The following is a 25,682-nucleotide window of genomic DNA, read 5'->3' on the forward strand; positions in this document are numbered from 1 at the left end:
AAGTACATTTTGTATTTACGCATGTACACGTTTTTGCACACGATACCTTAGAAGGCTAGACAAAACAGCTCTGTATCTAAGTCTTGTAAGACTTGTTGTACAACTTATCGGATGTAATAGGGTCAAGAGTTCCGCGGATAAGGAGATGTCGTGATATTGTATGTAAAACATCGAGCGCTTCAATTTCATACCACTTACGGTGGCAATGCTTACATGGCATAGCATTGTTTCGAGCTATTTCGTTTTGTCATGCCGAATGATTTATGGTTTAAATGGGTCTTTATGAATAAGGGTGCTTTAACATGCACGATTTTAAAACCCTTCGCGAGTCTTGCCTCCGACAAATGAGATTTTAGGATTTTTTTAATGATTTGGAATTACAGGTTGGTTCGAAGCGCATCTTACTAGATTCCAAAGGAGTTTGAGCTACTAACTATTAGTGGTATTGTATATTCCTAGCTTCTGTCCGCACTTCGTCTGTATGGAAAATCGAATTTCCTCTAAGTTGTAAGCTAAGATTGTCACTGTCGTAAAAAATAGTGCCATTTCATAAAATGGGGTTGCCATGTGGACCCAGAGTTTCTTCAAAATGCAACCAGGTAAACTCCAAAAAATATTTTTTATAGTGTATTCTTTGTCCCACTGCTGGGCAAGGCCTCCCCTTTCGTCCGCTACTCATCACGGTTTGGTACATGCTCCCACCAATCGCTGAAATATGCGTCGATGTTGTCCCGCCATCTTTGTACTGCCTCTGCCTCGCAAAAAGTAGTAGTAACGAAAAACTACAAATGCTTCTGAGCGTGAATAGTTCACAAGCACATTAAACTGACTAATAATAAACTTTTTCTCCAATATGCTCGGAAATGTTCACCTTACTGTAGCAAAAATAGTACGGGAAGTTCTTCGTTAATGTCAAACTCTAACTAAAAAACATCAAACTATCGCTGTCCTGTTCTAGCGGACGGGAAGTAAAAAAACACTACATAATAACTTATTAACTTATTAACTGTAGTGTTTTTTACTTTTTAATAATAAAAAACGCAAACAGCTAATTATTATTGCCGCGAGCTGCTTCTACACGACCCGATCAGCTATCATTTCACGTGTATGATCGTGCGAATACTGCTTAATAAAATCAAAGATTATTTTTTTTTTTTTTAATCTCATCCGTGTTCATAAAGCTTACATAGTTTGTCAAAGGACTTTCTCATTTCAAACATAGACAAAGAGAATCATACTATCTTTGTCTTACACTAGTACTAGCACCCAAAAGAAAAGGATGGGTATAGTTTTCCTGGTTCTTACTGACTGAAAAGTTGGTTTGACCAACTATATTGCGCAATTATATTGAATGAACGAATATTGAATGGTACTGAATGGCAGAATAAGTTTGTGCCTTTAACTTTTAAAAATTAATTAAAGAGGGAAATTGTTTTTGACATTTTGGATGTGAAGGTTTGATTTAAGTGATGCTTGATGCTTAAATAATAATTATTTTAGCTTATTTCCTCGCATGTTTGGAGAAAAGCACTATATATGCCTCGGCAGGAATAGCAATTCGTGGATTCGTCTTCTTTGTCGGACTCCGCTTCGCGTCGTCCGACAAAATCGAAACTCATCCACGAATTGCCCTTTCCCGGCCTCTGCAATAATGTACTATATCTCGTTTAAATAAGGTTTACGAACAGTTCACTGTATCAGTGTGTGTCTTGTATACATAGCTCCATTAGAACATGTCACAAGTAATTAATTAACGAACAACGTCCATAACAAGCAAATTGGTTAATCACTACCTGTACCAAATTGTAATGGCTTCCGTACATGTCCGAAACTTGCATCAATCAACATCGATCAACTGTGTAGCTGTCATGTCCCGATGAAGGATGTGCTTGTGCATGTTAAATTGGTTAGTTGTGCAATGTTGTGATGGGAAATGTTTTTAAAAGGCTGTTAACTATATTGGGATGCAATTTTCGCTCTACCACAGAATAAATAATAGTACTAGGTACAGAAGAGTCACTCTCTAACAAAACGCGTCTGTTACGATCAGCACAGATATGGCCGCTAGGTGGCGACAGCGCCACGCGCGGCTTATGGCTTTCCCCAAAATTGGGGCGGAACGGATGTTCGTTTAGCTGCCTGTAGCAAAGCGACGAACTCGCGGAGTGAGCCACGCCTGGCTCTACTTTAGTAATTGTAGTAGCAAAAAAGTATCTCCAAACTGTGTGGTTGGGATTGAGAGCCTACCCAAAAGGTCCTCTCTAAAAGTTTAATAGTCTTCCCAAAATATCTCTCCCTTATTCCTTGCGTTATCCTGGCATTTCGCCATGGCTCATGAGAGCCTGGGGTCCGCTTGACAACTAATCCCATGATTTGACGTAGGCACTAGTTTTTACGAAAGCGACTGCCATCTGACCTTCCAACCCAGAGGGTAAACTAGGTCTTATTGGGATTAGTCCGGTTTCCTCACGATGTTTTCTTTCAACGAAAAGCGACTGGTAAATATCAAATTATATTTCGTACATAAGTTCCGAAAAACTCATTGGTACGAGCCGGGGTTTGAACCCGCGACCTCCAGATTGCAAGTCGCTTCTCTTCCCAAAATATCTATTCTTTTTATTACACAGATATAGATATGTACCTTTTGTTACTATATTAAGCCTAAGAAAGACAATATTGGCTAGACGTAAAATATAAAAACTGATAATGGAAGCTATTGGTATTTGACTATTGGCATTATCTTATTTTTGCGTCAAATAATCTTTGCGAATTGTTTTTTCTATTGCACAATATTTCAATTAAAATTTTCGCGTGTGGCATTTAGCTAATTATTTAGATATCAGTCAGATAATAAGCTGTGCAAATTGTATTATAACACGTAAATTCTTCTTTATATAACTTCGCTTGATTTCTAAATTCCTTGCCTGAGTAGAAAAGTACGTTGCATAGATTTTCCATTAAGCGCTTATGATAGGTATAATTATAATTACCTACTATTCTATATCTACTATTCAATCTTTATAATACAAGTTTGTTTTGCCTAGCTTCTGCCCGCAACTTTGTCTGCATAGAATGATGATGATGATTAATTAAAATTACCTTATGACGTCTTTTCTCGTGCCTCAAACTGTCTTCGTACCAACTTTCATCTAACTCGGTAAGTGTGTAGAGGTAACAGACAGACAAATTTACTTTTGCGTTTATAATTTTAGCACGGCTGGTAGTCATGGTCATTTATTTACTGACACTTGTCAAGTCATCCATCTTTAATGCGGTAACACTTAAACAACCGCGTTCTTGACCCCTATGACTGCAAAAACGCCGTATCTTCGTCTTCGCCAGCGGGGTATTATTACGTCCATTGTCAGTATTAGCATATGCTGCCTACCTTGATTCTGAAACCTTCAGTAAACATATTGAGAACACTGTATTAAACAAAAATATTTTCCTTAAGCAGACCTTTACATGTTTATTTTTAATTTAAGACCTCCCAGCTGCTAAAGGTTTTGCTGGCAACCCTGAATCCTCAAAAGCGTTACTTATTTGGGTTACTTAAATACGTTTCTGGTGGAGGTGCAATTGCTGTGCTGCCCAGTTGAATAACACAGTATCTTATTGAAGCTTCTTACAGGTACCTTACCTTTTGTATTTGGTCGGGTGTACGGAGGTATCGATAAGTACGGTCAAGTTCGACTATTTTGGTAGCGGACTGTATTAATCGGTTGCATTGTAGGTATTTGACTTGCCGCTGGCCTCGTTTCCAAATCGGCTGGTCTGCGTATTTGGGCATGATCGTCGCGAACTCGATCCTTTTTATCTGATGAATAAAGCGATAAAGCTCACCGCGAATTGCTTACAGAGTCAACTGCTCAATATAACTCGTTATCTGAAGGTCTACCGCGAAAAACGGAAATCGAATTTCGTTATCTGCGTCCCTACGAGTATGGCTCATCCATATTCGTACGATAGAGAGCCTTAGCCTAGTCGTAAGAGCGTGTAACTTTTAATCCAGAAGTGTCGGGTCCCCGGCTACCAATGAGTTTTTCGGAACTAATATGTACCTACGATATATAGTTTCTTTTCGGTGAAGGAAAACATCGGCATCGTGATGAAACTGGACTAACCCTAATATGCCATAGATTCGCCTCTGAGTTGGAAGGGCTGATTTCAGTCGCTTTCTTAAGACGAAACAGGAGCTGAGTTTTAAATATTTTGGGTAAATATACCCGTCTCGCTAACGGAAGTGGATCCTAAAACTAGTGCGATAAGGACAAGGCGAAAAATCCTGGGTAAAAATCTCAAAAATCGAGGTTTCGTACTCGAAAATTTAACCAATCGTAACCAAATTTGGAAATCTAAGTGATTATGAAATTATCTATATCGGACCGTTTTGCTTTTTTGGCTAATTGATATCAGTTTTGAATACTACGCCTTGCGGCATAGTCAATGAGGCTATTTTGGCCATATAAGGGTTCTAGCTTAAAAAACAAAAATATCAAAAAAAGCAAAACGGTCCGACACAAATATTGACAATATTAATCTGTGTTGAAAAAATCATTGCTCTAGCATCAAAACCCATTGAGGAAACAGTCGAGTACGTTTGTATGGAGAAATGACCACTCCTGTTGGCTCTTAAATACTAATGCCAACGCTAATTTTTAATGACCCAAGAAAGATGATGACGATGGCTCATTTTAATTTCGACAGTTGCCATTTTTTACCTAATAAGAAATTCAATATCAAGATGTCAGCTACGCTGCTGATTAAGTGATTAACATGTGTACACCAACGGCTTATGTGATTATCTAAATAGTTACTAATTGGATTGCTATTAAACCATCGCATGCGCATTTGCTGCAATCATCCCATACTTTTACTCGCCACCGATTAAGGCAGCAGAACTGTCTAAAGAAGCATTTTAATCAATGCTCACACATACGGATTATTTGAAGTATGTCGCGTGGAGCTATGATCAATTATTTATACTGTTTGACTGTCCTGTCATTAACTGGAAAAACCGCCTTTAAATGCCTTATGTACTTGCGATGCGATGCGACACAGAACTTGCGATGTTGTTATAGAGAGAGGATAGATATAATTTATTAGAAGAAAAAGGATTAGTTTTGACAGTGCCTCTGAGAGATGCGATAGTTTTCTCTTATTATTTATTCTTCATTAAATTGACAATATATTATATTTTAACTTAGTATTAGGCTTAGTATAGACCGTAATTAAAATGATTTATATATGCGCTGAATTAGGCAGTTCGCGAGAAGTTGTTACGCATTTTTAAGCAAGTACCTAAATTATTTTAATTCTGGATCTGATTAGTCATTCGAGAAAACTTATCTGAAAACTCCCATTTATTCATATTTCTTTAAATATGGGTTTTACTGATATGTCGCAATGTCGCATACTTCAGTGTTATTAATAGATAATGTAGTAAATGTAGTAATACTCGAAAAATGGTAAGTACTTCTGGTATTTATGCTAGATTTAGGGTCGGTTGCACCATACCGTACCGTCAGTCACCGTTGATTAAAAGTTCGAAAGTTTCATTCATAGTTCTCTGCTGACTGATGTTGATCAGTCCGTCAACTGTGATTGGTGCAACTGGGCCTTAATATACATAATTCATTTTGTCTTTTACGTATGTCGATTTCTGTCAGCACTGTGAAGTACAGCGGCGGTATCATGGTCGCATTTTTATCACTTGTCATGTCATGCGTCATCTTTCAAACTTACATATACAAACTTGTGAGAACGTGACAGGCCTGATGACAGATGATAAAAAAACCGGGCAAGTGCGAGTCGGACTCGCGCACGAAGGGTTCCGTACCATAAAGCAAGAAAAAACGGAAAAAAATGCAAAAAGAAAACGGTCACCCATCCAAGTACTGACCACGCCCGACGTTGCTTAACTTTGGTCAAAAATCACGTTTGCTGTATGGGAGCCCCACTTAAATCTTTATTTTATTCTGTTTTTAGTATTTGTTGTTATAGCGGCAACAGAAATACATCATCTGTGAAAATTTCAACTGACTAGCTATCACGGTTCGTGAGATACAGCCTGGTGACAGACAGACGGACGGACGGACGGACGGACAGCGAAGTCTTAGTAATAGGGTCCCGTTTTACACTTTGGGTACGGAACACTAAAAACCGACCATATTAGAGCCCTACAGTACTTACTATGTTATTATTATTATATCCCCGCTTTAAAATCTGTATAACAGTATTTCGATGTACAACCAAACCCACATACAAAATATTGATTTGCAATGCTATTAAAAATTAAATTGTGTTATTGAACGAGGGCAAAAACACGCCATTGTTTAACATACTTTTTTACTCTTACTACACCTACTGTGCTTTTTAGGGTTCCGTACCCAAAAGGTAAAACGGGACCCTATTACTAAGACTTCGCTGTCCGTCCGTCCGTCCGTCTGTCTGTCTGTCAACAGGCTGTATCTCACGAACCGTGATAGCTAGACAGTTGAAATTTTCACAGATGATGTACTATAACAACAAATACTAAAAACAGATTAAAATAAAGATTTAAATAGGGCTCCCATACAACAAACGTGATTTTTGACCAAAGTTAAGCAATGTCGGGCGTGGTCATTACTTGGATGGGTGACCGTTTTTTTGCATTTTTTTCCGTTTTTTTTTTCATTATGGTACGGAACCCTTCGTGCGCGAGTCCGACTCGCACTTGCCCGGTTTTTTATTAACTACATGATTACATTGTGTTAATCATTTACATCGGCCATTACCCCAATATATCTAATTACTTCTATGGTACTTCTAAATACCTATACCTATGTGTAATAAATAAGAGTCATCTGTTCTAATTATATTTTTTGTTGGTACTTATAGATTGTATGGTTCTATATATATATTATATTAAAACATGTCACTCACGTTTTTAAGTCAAAAATTGCTCCATTTGATTCTTTTGATAGTTCCCACAAATAAATTACTTATAAAATACTATAAGGTAAGGTAAGACTATCACCAATAAACTATGTTAGTGTTACCCCGTGTTTATTTTATTTTATTTATTTGGAAAGCAACTTGTTACCTTATATTAAAGTTGACTGCACTTAGTTTCAATTGCGAACAGATTTGTGAATGCAGTGAATGATATATTATGCAATATGATTTAAAACTTAGTCCAGTAATAACTATCTTCTCAAACCACATAATTAACAAATGTCTGACTACGACATAACAGTCTATTGTGCAAATCGCTTTAGTTATTACTTCTCCTTGATTCTTTCGAAAGATCAAAACTTCGCAGACTAGATGTAAAGTTTGTTCCAACTTCAGGCTCAAGTAAAGTTATAATCTTTCCAAGATTGCTTTTCACTAATATTAGCAAGTTTGTAACTAAAAACGTTGCATATTAGTAGATGGCGATGATGAACATATAATATGTATGTTTTATCCTAACACCTTAATTAAACTTTAGCACAGAACGACCCGTACTTCTCACTTCTCTCTCATACGTACTTCTCTTGTTAAAAGTGCTTTAAATGTTTAACCTACACAAACTTAAAAAATGGCACCAAAAGTAACGATACTCAAATTAATCAGTATAATAACGAAAACATCAAACTACATGGGTCTACCATTTAACTGAGGTTTTTTTTACCTATTAATATACACGTGTAACATGAGGAAATCGAATAATTTTAACAGCGTATTCCTGGTCATATTTAGAGACAAAAATGTCCTATAAACTTTTTTGAAATTCGCCTAGTTTCAGAGATAATATTAATTAAAAAAATAACAAGTTTTTATTGTTACATAGTGTAAAAGGCCTTTTTGACGGTGATGTTGCTGCTATGAGACGTAGTCTAAATATCCTTAATTGATAGATGTCAAAAAGTGACAAACACTTTGCAAAAAGTATGTTTTACGAAAAAAAAGTAAAAATCAATTTTAAGTGACAAGTTTACCAATAACATTTATTTTTTATGTACACATACATTCAAAAAATTGAAAAAACTAAACAAAAAAATGTTTTTTTTTTTGGCAAAATTGACCTAAACTCATATTAAATTTTTTCCTTCTTTTGACCTCAGAAATGCGTGGTTAAAATTATTCGGTTTCCTCATGTTACACCGTGTATGTATTGACTTATTGTCACGTGATTAATTATTAAAGACGCATTTACTCCCGTAATCAAAACTTTAGCAATTCTCTAGTACTACTTTTTTCCATCACACTTGTTGTGGTAGGGCACACTACGCTGTGTAACTTTCTGATCACGACAAATCTTGGCATGACTTCCAAAACATGGAAGTAGCCGTGTGAAATGCATTACGTCAGAATTAATTTCAAAGTTACTCTCAATAAGTACTTGCACATCGTGCATATATCAGCCAACCTTGAATCAACAGGGTTCCAAATAAGATTATCGCAGAAATCGATCGGTGAAAGAAGGTTGCGCCGGCGTCGGCTGGCAGTTGCATTGACGACGCGCGCTTGCTTACGCGCATCGCGATCTATTGTGTTGGTATTGTTATTGATATTGTTACTAATATGATTTATGTAATATATAGCCCGCAAAATGGTTGTGTTGTAAATTGTATAAGGTTATGTAATTAAGATAGATTTGTAAAGAGTGCGTGACTGTGTGAATTTTTATATTTTGAAGTTATTACGGTGGCTTTCTCTTGGTATTATTTTTTCAAAAAATGCATTAGTATAGGACTGTAGGTTACTTGTCTTTACGTCATTGCAAATGTTGTAATCCTAAGCCTAGAAGGGAGTTTCGCTAAAACAAATTATATTCTGAAAATTGGCTACACGCTTTTAGAATCGAAATGCCCACAAAAAATCCCACTAAAGTCGTGTTTTCATTTTAATTCAGTGGGTAAGAAATTATAAGTGTACTTTTCATTAAAAGTAATTAGAAAAGGAGAACATTGTTACGGCAGTATATGTATATGTATTGTACATAATCATAAGCCCTGTAACCTCGTGTTTCGTATCCGATCGAGCCTTATATAGCCAGCCTTTATGCCAGGCCTTTGCTCTCATAATTGTTGTTTATATTTATAGCTAAGAATCGGAAGTTGATAGGCTTTTACGAGTAAGTGTTTCTATGTTATCGGTTATTGCGTTTTCTAGTATTTACGCTTCTAGCATTTGCATTTCTAGGGTTCCGTACCCAAAGGGTATAATAACAGGACACCACTGTCCGTGTCTGTCATTCTGTCTGTCTGTCTGGTATATCTCAGGAACCGTGATAGCACGCATCAGCTCCAAAAGCTTCTAGTGTATCAAATAAAATAATAGTAATAAAATATCTCGATAGACTGACCAATTTCTACCTACAGCTAATTCTTGTGACGATAGTCTCTCACATTTAACCCCCTTTAAAGTTTTAACAAACGTATTAAAATATCATATTAACTACATAGAAAAAATACTGAGCTAATAATCGTAACCATTTAGCCGTTTAAAAGTTTTTTTTTACATTGATGAGTCAATTTCCTTTAATGCGCCATTTTGTGTAGGCGATTTCCTTTTAAAAAGTCTGTACACACGCTGACTTCATAATAGGTTTTTTAATAGATTGTATAGAATTGGTTACGTATGTCAAAGTCAAGGTTGCTTTACTATAAAGAGTATAATGTATAAATTAATACATAATGATTTAATTGCTTAAAGGGCAATGAACTTAATTTGTAGGTAGGTATACTTTACGTCTGCTTAATTTTTCCTAAGTGGCGGCTTAAGTATTGGCCAATGTATCAAATCCTTAACAAAAATTGGCAAAGTAACAATCAATCTGTAGTTCAAAAATATTGGCAATTGTAGACAAACGTATGATAAACAACTTCTCAACCTAAACTCCGTTCCGTCGTCGGTTATACATACAAAAACTCAATTCGAAATGTCAAACTTTCGCAGGATTGAATAAAACCTAATAAGGGTTGCGATTATGAGAGATTCAATATGACAAAAAGCCATGCTAAAGCTATATCATTATCGAAATAGTTTATCACGATGATGCTGGTTAAGTGACTTGGGAAATTGGATAGATCTGGACGTAATCAGATAATACTAATATGTAGTACCGTCGTCCATGGAGACTTGTCTGACCTGTCCGCCTATTCCTAGACCTTATTGTAATGAATTAAGGTCTTCAATTTGTTGCTCATTGTACTTTTAGCTGATTTTTAGGTTTTTTATGTTAATGAGCGCTAGTGATATGCGATCCTGTTTAGTAAAACACGTGTCATTCGAGAAAGCACGGGAGCAATACAATAGAAAAACTTTGTAGTTCAAAAACTCCCTTCTAACATAAGAAGTGAAAAAGAGACGGTTGTATTACAGATTTCGTGACAGCCCCCGCTGGTAATTAAAATCTCACTCCTTTCAGATAATCTCCTTGAGGAATAAATAGTACGAGTATCGTATTTTTTATTTTATTTTTTGTTACAAAAATATACACGTATGTAATTTTGACTCGTCCAAAACAGACCTAATTATATTATTATTCAGCGCATGATGGGACCTACTAAAACCAGTCTAGAGGTCTAGTACATAATTAAATTTATCAGACCCGCATTTGCATACGAAATTAATGAAGGCCCGGACCATGACCAGAATTTACTTCATTAATATTTGGAAATGTGATTCCATTTGCGGGGTAGATACCTAAAGTAAACCTAAGTACATATAACCATGACACTTTGAATAGCAATTATTTTTAGGGTTCCGTACCTCAAAAGGAAAAAACGGAACCCTTATAGGATCACTCGTGCGTCTGTCTGTCCGTCTGTCACAGCCTATTTTCTCTGAAACTACTGGACCAATTAAGTTGAAATTTGGTACACATATGTAAATTAGTGACCCAAAGATGGACATATTTTTTTTTATAATTTTAAAATACATAGGTTCGAAGTTATTTAAGAAAATAGCCAAGAAATGACCATTCCCCCCCTCTTTATCTCCGAAACCACTGGGTCTAAAATTTTGAAAAAAATACTCAAAATAGTTCTTTACCTATAGATGACAGGAAAACCTATTAGAAATGTGCAGTCAAGCGTGAGTCGGACTTATGCACGGAACCCTAGAAAGGCGAGCCCTACTCGCACTTGGCCGGTTTTTTAATGAAACGTCGCTCCAGCCTCTACTTTTCGCAAGAGAAAACTATGCGACGCTCCGTGTAGAAAATTAACATGGGAAAAAAGTGTCCTACTTACTCGCCAGCGAAGCGATTATCTGGCATTTCTATAGGTTAATCATCATTTCTGTTTAACAATATCAAACTTGGTAACTTTAGTCGATCCAAAAAGTTCGTGACGGCTAGACATCGTTAAAAGGAATTACCTATTCATTATTTTTAATAAAAAATAACTCCTCCAGGATTAAGAATAAATGTTACTCCCACGGTAGCTTTTAAAAGCATAAAGTTTCATTTCTGCGAAGTAATACCTATGTTTTTTATGAAATAATTTCACATTTTTCCTTACCTAGTCTAGACGGAACGCTCCATCGAGCATGGTTAGGAATTTCGCTTTATCTTCTGCACCGTCCCGTCAGCAATCGAGACATAATATTCCAACTGGAATCAGAGATCGTACGATATTGTATTGTAAATAGAAATTTCGACAATGTTAAAGATGTTATCCAGTATTTCGACTTGTAAGTAAATGGCTAAGAAGTTACAGTAAATTGGTATTTGGATCAACAGGTGCATTTGTAGACATGTCAAGCAGTATTGAACGACTTTTTGGGTGACTGTAACGCCTAAGCGATTATTTGGCTTCATGGTAAAAAAAAACGCAAAGAATTACTTTTGCTGATGATCACAACTTTAATCGTCGTAGTATTAAAATTATTGGCAAGACTTGACATCTACTATATAGATCTGATTTAACCACGTGTCCGTTAACGCTAATAAAATAATCCATAGGTTGTTGTTACGTTATGATCGAACAAGAAAACACAGTGTAAAAACCAATGGTGTAAAATGAATATACACAATTAACACTTTGTTTATATAATCCACCGTCATAATATACGATGTCCCTGTGACATTAATGTATTGACTTTGTCGAATTTACATAGCGTAGGAGTCTTAGGCTGCCTAGACGACATTCTATCCTTGAAGGCCGTTTTGCGGCCTACCATCTAGGTTTAGAACCTAAATCACAGTTTCGCAATAATGTAGTTTTGATCTTAATCTAGCCCGACTGGCTTATTATTGAGGTTTGATGTTATTAGGTAACTTTGAACGTAATTATAATATTAGGCATAGGTAATATAGAAGTAAATATCAAACAAAAGGAATATATACTTCATTGATTACGTACTCGTAACTTAATACTCGTATATTAGGCGGTTGATTTTGATTATGGTCCACTTCTAGTGATTAAATTTATGATTGTATTAGTAATACATATAGATGTTTATGGAACAAAATTGATTAATATTTGCTATGCAGACTTACGGGCCAATTGGAGTTTTAGTTGTGCGATCTGATTTAGATACGATACTGATCTGACACTCTCAAAAGTGACGTTTTTGGTTGAAGAAATCTAATGTCACTTTTGACTCGAATTGGCCCGTTACAAATCTTTGAAGATGTTCAATGTTATATTTTAATTATATTTATATATCTGTTAACATGATTTTGCTCTTAATTTCAATAACAATACCAACGAATCGTAAATAATTATTTGACTGCTATAAAGAAAAGAACAAATAAAGTGTCCTGATATTCGCACGATCTTGATATTTATGTGAGATCATAAACTTCAAGAGCCGAACAGTTGCGTTGACGCAACATGCGGATTTACTTCAAGGATTACAAAATCAAAGTGGTAAGTTTACGTTAAATTGCTTTTTACTTGTGTTTCTTCGGAAAATTCGTTCATGGCCGTCATACATTAGCCAATTCTGATTATTACTTTTAGGCAAACCATACGACTGCAATAGCTGTTTTGGCGTTGTAACAGTCATCGTTCAATGATAATGAAAATCGTATATTTGTAATTTGTCCCACAACAATAGACCCATTTCTAGGTTCTACTAATGACATTTCAGTTCAAAACATTCATTGTGACTTCAATTTAAACGCTATTTTACCGTTAAAACTTGCTAAGTCACCTTAACAATAGGTACCAAATGCCTACTATATCATTAAAATTGTATAGTTATATGATTTAAAGCGTAAATAATTAATGAAATAATAGAAAAGGCCACGAAAGGAAGTTTTTTAGACTAAAAACAAATGAGCCGTATTATCTGCCTTATATTATATATCATAACGTATATTTCACCCGTTCTTTTACTGCGTGTGTTGATAGATGTGAAAAAATATAAAAAAATGGGCTAACGTAGATTTATATATTTTCCACGCGTTCATCGCTTTTAGCTTTCTCATCACGAACTTCGCACAAAGCTACTACATATTATTATACAACAGAAGGTCGCATAGTCTAGAACTACATGTTTCCATTTGATCCACTAAAGAATTAATCGCCTGCGAGAGTACTAACGCTTCCAGCCGTGAGGGAGGCGATTATCTCTTGGTCTTGTGTTCTCAAGTTGTGCGAACGAGCAGAGTCGAATGTACTAGTGTAAAATGACCTCGATCTGTAGCAATATTTAGGTAGGCTTTGATCTGTTAACTGCCCACTAGTACACCTTATTGCCAAGAGGTAAGACCTGCAAGTGGCTTCGCGCAGCGGGCAACCAAGACTTAGGCCCATTCGTAAAGCGCAGTCTTTGTTTTGGTGCATATTGGAGCGGCTATTGGCCACATTATTTATTTGACAGCTGATATCAATCTAATAAAACCGTTTTACCAGTAGGTATAAATTATGATCTCAATATCAAAGTTATACTGGATGCTCGAGTCCATCGCTTGGCAACGGTTCAGAATTAAAGACCTAAAAGGTACCTTCTATTTTCTAACTTTACTGTTTTCCTTTCGGATAAACTCGCAAAACGAGCGCAGGTAACGGGTTAAAGGCGTAAGGGCCACCCCACACTATCGCCTTTTGAGCGTCGGCGTCTAGACGACGCTATGGAAAATGGCGTCGCTGCGCTGTTGCCCCAACGTTGCGTCGAGCAGCAACCATAGAGTTGACTAGACGCCGACCCTGAACGCTAGTGTGGGGTGGCCCTTAGAGCCATCCCTATAAGGAAATAAGAATTTTGTAAATAGGTAATCAATATACTAGATCGAATAACACCGGTAAGTAAACGCATACGCCCGAACGTCCACCATCGTACTACTAGCCTAGTGCCACATGGCCATTTTTACTTAGGAACTAAACCTAAAAATTAAAGCGCTGTCTATGACAGCTATTACACTCAGCCAATATCAAATTTCTATAATCAATAGACTATAGACGCCGACATTCGGGTGACGCTCGTGTGGGGTGACCCTAAGGGCCTGGAAAATCACTTCGGCAACCGCATCACTATGGTAATAGACGGTCGATGTAATAACTCCCGTTCTGTATTTGTGTAGGGTACGGGTTATGTTATGATTATTTTACGGTTAGCTGATACACGTGGGGATTTAATAGAATACAGTGAAGCTACTGTTTTATGCCCAAGCATCTCATAGGTATATTTAGTTTACATATTAGATAGAAGAAGTTCTCAATACATTTCTGACTTCGAACAACTGACCACATGACTGACACCAACTTATCTGACATATTTTATTGCCTGGATCCTGGATGCTAGCCATCGGCTGGCTGGCTCCATGTACAGTCGCCATCAGATATATCGGAGCGGCCAAGGTGCTCACAAATATCTGAACACGCCTCTATTGTCAAGGCGTTAGAGTGCGTGTTCAGATATTGTGAACACCTTGGCCGCTTCGATATATCTGATGGCGACTGTACAAAAACCTTTGACAGTTGCTTGCCCCATTATCATTCATGTTATTTCTACTGCCTGCAATCAATTTTAAAACTTGTGGTCTTCGAAATTTTCACACACACAAACAATGTAAATGTGACACACAAACAAACATTATGCTGAAAGGTTCAGCTAACTTTATCCTTGTTACCTCTCTACTGAGGTACCGAACTGAGAAGCCTAGTGTTTCCCAGTTGGGAACTAGGAACAATGGCGCTAAGCCGAGCTGTTTGTATTGTTGTAATCTTTGGACCCGGGAGCGCTTTGAAATATGCTTTGACCCGGTTGTGGTCGAAACTAGTAGGCTAGCTGAGCCTGTGTATTCCCGGTTACTATGAGGCAAGTTTTGGCGCTTGTACATATTACAAGCAAGTGGACATGTAGAGACCAACCAATTGGGCTGCAATTAGTGTAGTTCTTACGAATCCTAAGTCAAGTTTTATCACAGTTCATAGTTGGAATTCTGTTTTTGGAAATAGGCCCTTAAGCAGGCCACTGACGAGCCTTGGATGCCGTTACAATGGATCCATCCAAATGGACGGCATCCTAATATTAAACATTGTACGTTTTTGACATTCACGGACCGATTTTGGATTGCAGCCACGCTATTTGGATTGTTGGAACGCTTGTCAGTGGCAACCTTTCTGAGAAAGTTTCACCTTCCGCCTCATAACGTCATATCGGAGTCTTTTTAAAAGATAACGGACGTATGTGCCATCGTATATTGCCTTCGACTTTTCTTTTACGAAAACTGGGGGACTAACACCTACTAGGCTCAAAATGCCACTAAAAGGAATTTTCAACACAGTGGGTTTTAGGTTTCATTGCAGTGTTGGATTTTGATCGAGTATTCACGATAAAAACAGTTTCAACGTTAAAAATACGTAATTCATATGGGTGTGTTTAAAAAGCGTTGTTGAGTTCAATGCAGCGTTTTATTTGAAACAGGTATTTACTCTATAAATAAACTATTGCACTTAAACCGTGCAATTTCGTTGAAATAAATTGAATACCCTGTTAAAAAAAACGTTTATTTTAGAGCTACTCATTTTATTACCTATTTATTTTCTACAGTACGTACGTACACACAGGCCAATTCGAACGTACAATCACCTACGCTCGCGGTGTTCCAGTTAAGAAAAAAATTGCCTTAATCCGTACTACCTACTGCTACTTGCAAGGCGTTCAAACGAGTATCGCCCTAAGTGTGGAACACCGTGAGCGCAGGTGATTGTATACTGACATTGACATCAGAATTCATTCTGATGTCAGTATACGTTCGAATTGACCTGTAAGACAAATGCAATTTTGATTTGTTAAAGTAATGATTCGAAACATTGGAACGGGAGACCTTTTTACAGGCCTCTGGGCGACTAGAGGATATCCTGTAAACCCTTAATATGACTCTTCCCGTTTAATGCGGTTGACGACTGTCAATGGTTTGCATAGGTGGCGCCATCATAACTTTACCCTTATTCTATGAGATTTGGCTTAAAGGGCTGGCATCCAGGGTATAAAAATTCTAGGGATTGACAGGGTAAGCTATGGTGGCGAGTGGCGCCATCTGCTAAATACTTCGACTGGCCAACCCCATGTAATCATAGTTAGCTATACAACTATGTGTTGTTTCCAGCGGCCGTCGCCACCAGAATGCACGGCGCCGTGTCGTCGCGCGCAACTCTCCCCGCGCGTCAGCAGCACGCCGAAGCGTGCGCCGGCGCAAACCGTCGTCGCCAACGATGCTGGTAAGTAGACTGAATTGATAGTGTTTTTTAACCCTTTTCGTGCTATGGGGATAGTGTTATTGACGAAATATAGAAAAGGAAGAATGTGGAGACTATGTATGTAAGGAGAAGGATCGATCGTCCACTTGCCTCTTACAGAGTGGCCCAAAATTACTTGACAATTCATTTTAGGAGTATTTTATTTTCCTATTACGCGTCTTTTACCAAATTGCAAAACAAAACGTTTTATCTTTAATTCGTTACATGTTAGGTAAGGTTATGTGAGTAATATAATATATATGTACCTTCAATACCTTCATTGTTGATATGTTAAGTCAGGAAACACATAATTACGTACGTGAGACATCTCAAGAAAGGTTGTACCTATGTTACGATGACTCAGTCGGTGTGAATCACCGACGTGTTGTGATCGAATAAAAATAATTTAGTTAAATGACGTATAGTTTTGTTCCTACTATGCCTAATGCCAATTAATTTACGATTCTCATGTTCTATTATGTTAACAGTAGTATTTATACATATATAAAGGTAATGTAGAGTCGTTTCAAAGACGCAAATTGAACTAGGTAGGTTTCATTCTAAGGAAAATTCTTTCACTGTGATCCCACATAGAATGCAAGTAGTAACGCCTAAAATTATAATACGAGCAACTTTATACATATTAAACATAACTCGGCGCTTTACAAAACTCGGTCCCCTGATTTTACATATTTATTAACTCTCTAAATAACACGACTTAAAATGTCAAATGCAGCCTTGACTCCTAGTAAAATGTAGTTCTTATTGCACTGAGAACCCTAATTACCATTCCGAGAACTTTTCATTTCCTCCTATTTAAATATTAATTTACTGTAGAAAGTATTTTAAAAGTTCAAATAAGCTCGTAATGTTTTTTGTATTTTAAATGGGTTCTGAGAACCGTAGGGTTTTGAATCCCTTCTTTCAATTATGCATACCTTCAGAAACTTTACGATGAAACAGGTCTAGAGGTCTTAAGGTTATACGCATAGACGTTAGGTTTATACTACTACATATTAGCATATCTTCTTCCTCGCGTTATCCCGGCATTTTGCCACGGCTCACATAGGAGCCTGGGGTCCGCTTGACACTAATCCCATGATTTGACTTATGCACTAGTTTTTACGAAAGCGACAGCCATCTGACCTTCCAACCCAGAGGGGAAACTGGGCCTTATTGGGATTAGTCCGGTTTCCTCACGATGTTTTCCTTCACCGAAAAGCGACTAGTAAATATCAAATGATATTTCGTACATAAGTTCCGACAAACTCATTGGTACGAGCCGGGGTTTGAACCCGCGACCTCCGGATTGCAAGTCGCACGCTCTTACCGCTAAGCCACCAGTGCTTCATACATACATACTACTTCATACATACTACATATTAGCATGTATAGTTAAAATATTATTTTACAGTACCTACATAAGATGTTACTTTACCGCACTAGCGGCACTTCGGATATCTACTATCGTAATGTACTATTTCATCAGATCACATTTGCTAGGCGATGCGGTCCATAAATCCTAAATTTCCATCTAAGGCTGTAATGTACATCATGTCCACGAAATCAGGCAGAAGTTTTATTTATTTCCATTTTTTTTTCTTCACAAGTGTGATGACAAACTTTGTGCGTTCCACCCCAACAAACAAAAATTCCTCCTGTAGTGGCTTAAAATGCTAAAAATAATATTCTTATATGCGCCATATTATCACTAATAAAGGGTGCATTAGGGCACAAATTATAAGGACAATTACCTTATATTCCCCTTGTACGGGAGGTACAGGAATTACGAACTCGTGTTAATTAAGACCTCGGCTTCGGGCTTCAATTCACACTCGTTCGTAAGTTCTTGTTTACCGCTATTAATACACAATGTACTATTAAAACACTTGCATAATGTTTATTGTCATCGTGATCATCAGCAGTTGAACTGCTATTGCCAAACCGACTGGAAAATTTTCACTCCATAAAAACGCTTTATACGGTAGTTTTTCTTTCATATTATCGTAAAATTTCAAATTAGTATTTCCGACGCTGAAAAATAGCTTTTATTACGTTGATTTAAGGATTTATCGTTATATTTTTTACTGAGAAGATTTATTTATTAAAGCTGACGAGGCATGCGCATGCACGTTCGTAAATCACTGTTATGTCATTGCGATTTCTACACGGCGACGTTAAAGATTGATAGATTGAAGACATTATTGCTAAATTCACACAAAATATTTTTTTAAGTGGCGTATTCTATACCTACACTTATTAGGTTGTCTTTTCTCTGAGGTGGAGATGAGGCGTGGAGGAATTAACCAATAGCATATAGCATAGCAATAGCACGTCTCCTCTATCTTAGTGGAAAGGCTGCCGTATAATTTGGCCGATAACAATAGGTGTCTGGCAATTATGAAAGTTAAGGCATAATGTTTATTTCATTTATTTCTCATTATAAATATTATAATCCTAAACATCCTTGTAGTTCGTAGTATAAAGAGTCTGTGTTAACTTTGCACCAACTTGAACAGAAAGCGAAGGAGTGTCATTATAAACATCATATTTTCATAGAAATTTGACATTAATGATGACATGTTCACACTTTGTCATTCCAAATTCCATGTAGAGTTAGTTTGGTCCAACTTTTGAATACCTCTAATGCTTTAGCTTGTTAAATGGCGCTTAATATCGCTGTACAAATTCTTATTGTCACCATTTATCTTGTAGCTTGTAGTTAATTCGCTCCGTAGTCACAAAACGCATGGAACGTTGAGTAACTTGCTTTATAAATCATTTTGTTATTCTCCAAATTATCTGAATGCTTCGCCTCAGGAATGGTTTTAACGTTACTCATACCTTGCATTTGCAACGGTTAAAAAACAATAACAATGTGTCGTTTTGCTCGTTTTAAGCTGAAATATTTGAGAGAAGGGTAGACACACGGGGGCGTATTCTGGTTGTAATCACAGGTTATGAATTTGATTCGCATTTGTTATGGATATGATCAGCTAGTGTCAAAAGTGACACTGACATTTCTTCAACGTCACTTTTGACACTGACAGATCATATCCATATAAAATCCAGATTAAATTGTATTGTATTGTTGTAACAAGTATGTAAGTGCAAAAGTGACGCATGGCATGACAAGTGATAAAAATGCGATCATGATACCGCAGCAGCATGGACATGATGGTCGTTCTTGTCTTCGTGACAGCGAGATAAAACGGTGTCAGTCACTTTCAATCCCACAGTGTTAAAGAGTGACGGTTATTTTATCACGTGGATAAAACTATCCATAATACGCCTGCAGGTGAAGATTTCATCTTTGTCCTATTCCCTTTCTTCACAAATGTCTGTGGAATATTCCTTTATGATTGCCTGTCCTGTTTCCAGCTTATCCTCACATTTCCCGCGTCCTACTCGGTTATGCAAGATTTACAAGCCTTTGGGCGTCCCTTGAAACCATTCATCTTTAGATTGACTCTCGCTTCGCATGAATGAAAATTGCGACCGCCCTTTGCCTATTTATAGTTGTTCTTTTGTTTAGCGACCGAGTTGCGAAATATCACACACCTGTGCAGGTATTGGCACGTGTCACGGGCCTTGTATCATTAATTCATTATAATTTAAATGCAACTTATATTTAATCAATTGTTTCTTTTTAAAGCAACACTGAACTACCCGAAATTAGTTTATAAAAATGTTCGGGGTAGACAAAGAAATTGCAGCTACCCGTTAAAGTGTAATGTTTATTGTCCACGGCATGACACGCAACACTCACAGTATCCGTACACTGGTCGCGGTGGACCCGTTTGTGTAATTAAATATGTGTACAAAACGCGAGAGTTTATTAATGTGTTACATACTCGTATCTGTCTATTATATCGATATGTATAATTGTATATATCCGCGGTCATACCCTACTGCACGGCTTGTACATTGTACAAGCATATATTCGTGCTCAAAAGTGCTCGTCACACAAATAATGCCCTTTCTGGTATTCGAATACACGACCACTATAGCTTCCCTCCGTAGGCTGGACCACTGGGACGGGATAAGGTAAGTTAATTTGAAAAACTGTCCTTTCTTCGTAACATTATGTGTCAAGGTACTTCTGACACAAAATGCAATGAAATTAAGTCAAAAGCCGGGCAACGATGCCGACTAATTGTCAAAGATAATTGGTCTGAAAAGTGAATGTATAAAATTGGTAGGAATCAAATGCGTGTCTATTATTCTCGGTCCGTCGACGTATCAATTAGGGCTGATTTAGACGATGCGAGAACTCGCATACGAGTTTAATTACATTGCGGTTTTTGATCGGTCGGTTGAATTGAACGTAACCAACAGTCCGTAATGTAACTAAAATTGCATACGAGTTCGCGTGCCGTCTAAATGAGCCCTTAGCGCCATCGAATGTAACGTGAAACTGACTTTTTGCACGGGTTACTAGTAAAAGTGAAATGGTGATTGAGATTTATTTATTGTTGTTTTCAGCTTCGGCATTCCTTCGTATAAATAAATACTAATCGAGAATAGGGGATAAGATTATTTTGGCGCTTTATCCTCAAAGTAACACAGATAGTGATGGAAAAAATCAGTGTTTGGATAATTTCTTTTATGTACAAATTCTGCTCCTGGATATCTCAAAAGTAAATTCGTCTTCGATACTCCTCGTCCAGGATGGGCGCTGCGTACCTCCCGCGTTCTCAAACTGACCATACCTTCTCACCGTACTGGTTTTATGACTAATTCTTTCTTTAAGTCCGCCATTTGTACATAGTTGTATATATTTTGTACAATAAAGTTTAAATAAATTAATAAACAATAAATTCTGTCGACGGGTGGACTCAGGTTTTTACGATAGTCGTTAAGTCGAGGATTGGGTTGAGTATTTTAAAACTTGAGTCTTGAGGAATCTTTTCTAGAAAACATTAATTCGTTACATTTTAAGACGACGATTTCCATGTTTTATTTTAGATTGACTCTTAAAATGTATGTCCACGTGACTCGTCGTCGTTACGTGACACGTGACGTCGTTTCAACGCGGCGTCTCGTAAAACTAAGTCAAGAATGTCAATTTTGAACAGTAGGTACACATAATCACATAAGACTCGCCCTCGCTGGCCTTACCTTCCGTAACTAGATTTTTTTACCCACTTAATAAATTGATGTATGTATGTATGTCACTTTATTGCACATAATCAGCTGGCCTAGCCAAGGTGACAATCGCTATCGCTTCGATAACGAAACGCTTTGTGTCTCTCTATCACTCTTTCATATTAGTGCGACAGTGACAGTTGCGTTTCGATCGTTACGAAGCGTAAGCGATTAGCATGTTGGCTACGCGGCCAGGACCTTTATTACATGAAATTGACAAAACAAAACAAAAATAAAAATATTATGTACAAAGGCGAACTTATCCCTAAAAGGGATCTCTTCCAGCTAACCATTGAGAAAATGCGAAAGGATCAAACACTAACAGGTGATAGACAATTTAAATATATGGACAAATAGCAATATGAGAATTTGAATCGATCTGTATTTTTATATATTTTGGGACAAGTATTGTTGTTACCAATTTATTCGATGTTAATGTTACTCCGATCTGCGTAAAACGAGAATAAAATTCCCACTGCCAGTATCCTGTCTATATTTATTATGGGTTACCTACAGGCAACGTTATGAATTATTTACAAGTCGACTGGGAACCGTCGCGCTGAAATATAAGGTATTTATACGAAATGCCCCTGGCTGCGGAATATGGGGCAAGGTTGGCTAGGTACGCTAGGTTGCTCGGGAAAGTTGTGCCACAGGGTAGGTTTCCTAGTTAACTGATATTGGTGTGCGGGTCGAAAGTTTGGAGGTTATAGTGATGCGATAGAGAAAATGTCGTGTCTGGAAATTGTGAACAAAAACCCGTGTTAAACGCTTCTTCAAAAGGTATTTTCGCAACAGAATTTTTGACATAACAACATAATATTACGCAAGCTATTTTATCTAGAATTTCAGCGTTGTATTAGTTAATATCTATAAGTACATAGAATAGATTATACCATAATACGACAAATATCCGTATAGCGTTACCTATTCCTTTCCACATAGCTTTTTTAGCACAAGTTTTTTTCTGTGGATTTTATTGTATCTTTGAAAGATTTTTCTTAATTAAATATCATCATATATATAAAATTGAAAAACCAGAACGGGATAAAAAACGAGAGAAGAAGCGAGATGGCGCCTTACAAATTTCTAAAAAAGTTTTTGACACGTTTCTCGAATACGACGCACGTATGATAAGAAAAAACTGTTCCAATCTATTATCTAAATATGAGAATATAACTAGAACATAAAATTTTTCGCTTTCGATGCGTATTTAATTTACAATAAGCAAATGAAATTTTCAAAATAACTTTATTCGGCCATCTCTCGGCAACTCTCGGTTGCTTTCGTTTGGCGGTGCTACAGAGTAGACCAAAAAATCCGTAAGTTAAAGTAAACTAAATTATGTTTGTCATGTTGGTATACAGGTATTTCTGAGTTTTTTTACACGAAGTAAAATAAAAAGTGCTGCCAACCTTAACCTTAGTCTATAGAGCCCATACGAGTGATTTATGTCATATATGACTTATTATTCTTATCAATCAAAGTAATTACTATATTATTGTTATCAATTTGTATTTTGTTGTTTTAAATTTATTTTTGAGTTATATTATTCAGATTGACTTTCACGGCTTCGGCAAACATTTCCATTCGTCCGGGGAACGGGCTAAGAATGCTGATATGGGCCAAAAATACAAACTTTGATAGTAAGTTATGTAGGTAGAGTAAAGTGCATGTTCAGATATTATTGAGCGACCTGATAAAAATAAGCAAATATACAGTCAGCAGTCAGCCAAATATCATAATATAATTTTGTTGCCATAGAAATAAGGATGTGGTCCGATATAGTAGCGAAATATTGAGAGACAAAAGCGGCTAAATTCAGTGGTGGCTCGGACACTTAGAGAGAATGGGAGAGGATCGTGCCGTGAAGAGAGCGCAGGTACTTGGGACAACAAAATGGGAGACGCCCGAGTGGACGTCCTAGGTACCGCTGAAACGACGTAGTTGCTCAAGACCTGCTCAACCTCGGCCATGGCGACTGGCGAGAGCTATCGCAAGACCGAGAGGACTAGACTACCTATGTTTGTATGAAAAGGCGATTTAAGGGCGGTGGTCGTCCATATTCGTCTTAAGGCGAAAATGAATCTAATGAACGTTTTTGCAACTAGGCTTATAAGAACAAATAATAATTTTATCTAGAAACAAGTTTTAAATAAATACGTGTAGATGAAAAAATACAATCTTGCCTTTTATCAAATAACATCATCTTTTGACAAATTTGCGAATTGAGTTATCCAAATAACGGCTACAAATAAGAAATCCCTATCACAGTTTTAAACCATGGCAGGGTTGAATACATAATAATGTCGGTATTTAACTAAACATAAGACGAACTCTTTGTTTCATTTACGCGAGCGGAGCTGCGGGCCCGTCTAGTTGTTCATAAAACGCCAAGTTAATTGTTTATTTTCCTGCTACAAAGCCTGTCAAATACATATTCAGTTATTCCGCGTGTCAACAGCAAATATCAATCGTATAGATTGAATAAGATTTTAGTGCTCCCCGCCGCCAAGTTTGTGTTTTCTATTCAAATATAAATTCTGATGGAACTTGTCGGTCACGGGGACTGAATATTACATTGGAACTCAGTTTTGTGTTATCTAACATCGCTAACCTTTAGGGTGGGTTAGCAACGTTTCTATAGAATCGCACTTGTTCAAAATAAATATCTATTCGTGCTGTACTCATTACATTAGGAATGAATGTGGAGAGATGTAAAAAGAAACTAAAATCAAGGAAAAAGTGGATGGGCTGTGTGAGAGATGATATAAAAAGAAAAAAGGTGAGTGATGAAGAACTACAGAGAGGTATGGAGGAAAAGGACATGCTGTGCTGACCCCAAGTCATGGTAAGAATGCAAGCGAAGGATGACTGTAGTCTGACCTGACAGGAAAAGTTGCTAGTCTATCATAAAAATATATTGGATATAGTTTTGCACAATTCTTGGGACAAACTTATTTCGTTTTTAATCGAATTAATTCTAAAATATAGTCAACCTAAATTACCACGCTTTACATTCCTCAACAATGAAAACGGGCTACTTGCATTGCCCTTGAGTATAGTTTCTACACGTTTAACTTACCGATTAAATTCTTTCATTGACAACTTCGTCTAATGAAGTCTTCTAGATCTCAAAGTCTTCTCTCTCGTGGATAGTATTATGCAGTAACATCACGTGTGTGTTCTTATTAAATTATGCCTTCCCAAGTGTCTTGATTGATGTTGTTTCAGAACTTTGCTGAGTTTACGCCACGCCTGTATCTATTATATTTTATAATTGGAGGTATTAATAATTGGAGCTTCATATATTATGCAAGTTAATTCTTAATTGTTGATACATATATGTTACCGTTAAATATTATCCGTTTTTAGGGAAAACGCGTTTTCTCTATTTAATTAAACTAGTTTTCCGAAAGCCCTCGGTCAAAACCAGTTTTCCCCAAAAATACGGGTAGGATGGTTGCGCTTACATCGTCTATCTTGTCATATGTCACACATGTACGGACAGGTTGACCAGCCGACCATTCCTCCTCCTTGCATCGCATTCCTCAATATTGAGGGTCGTGAGGTCGTGACTCGTGACCTCCCTTTTGTATCCCTTTCTCTCTTATCTTTTTATCTTTCTCCAGCTGTTTCTGTCCATGTCGGTGTGGAGAGCCATGTGAACTGTAGCTGATCACTACTTGATAAATATCTTCTATTTTTGGGGCAAGTAGACGATCATTGAAGATGCCTAGGAGACAGTCGAGAACGCTGCCTATTATGTAGTTGGAAGGCGTTATTAAGGCGTATTACGGCGTTTTTGTTTTGAACTACCTACTTCCGAAGCTATCAGGAGCAGTGTTGCCAACTCGGATTTTGAAA

At 37.1% G+C, this 25,682-nt stretch overlaps 1 protein-coding gene across 1 annotated transcript in view; it reads left to right on the forward strand.

The window, feature by feature from the left end:
- LOC134668655 (uncharacterized) overlaps window positions 1–25,682 on the forward strand; it is a 282,363-nt gene that overhangs the window by 46,040 nt on the left and 210,641 nt on the right. The window contains exon 4 of the mRNA XM_063526097.1: window positions 16,538–16,649. Coding sequence (XP_063382167.1) covers window positions 16,538–16,649 — 112 coding nt within the window. The remainder of the gene's footprint in view (window positions 1–16,537; window positions 16,650–25,682) is intronic.

Source organism: Cydia fagiglandana, chromosome 11, assembly GCF_963556715.1.
Source record: "Cydia fagiglandana chromosome 11, ilCydFagi1.1, whole genome shotgun sequence".
Taxonomy (NCBI): Eukaryota; Metazoa; Arthropoda; class Insecta; order Lepidoptera; family Tortricidae; genus Cydia; species Cydia fagiglandana.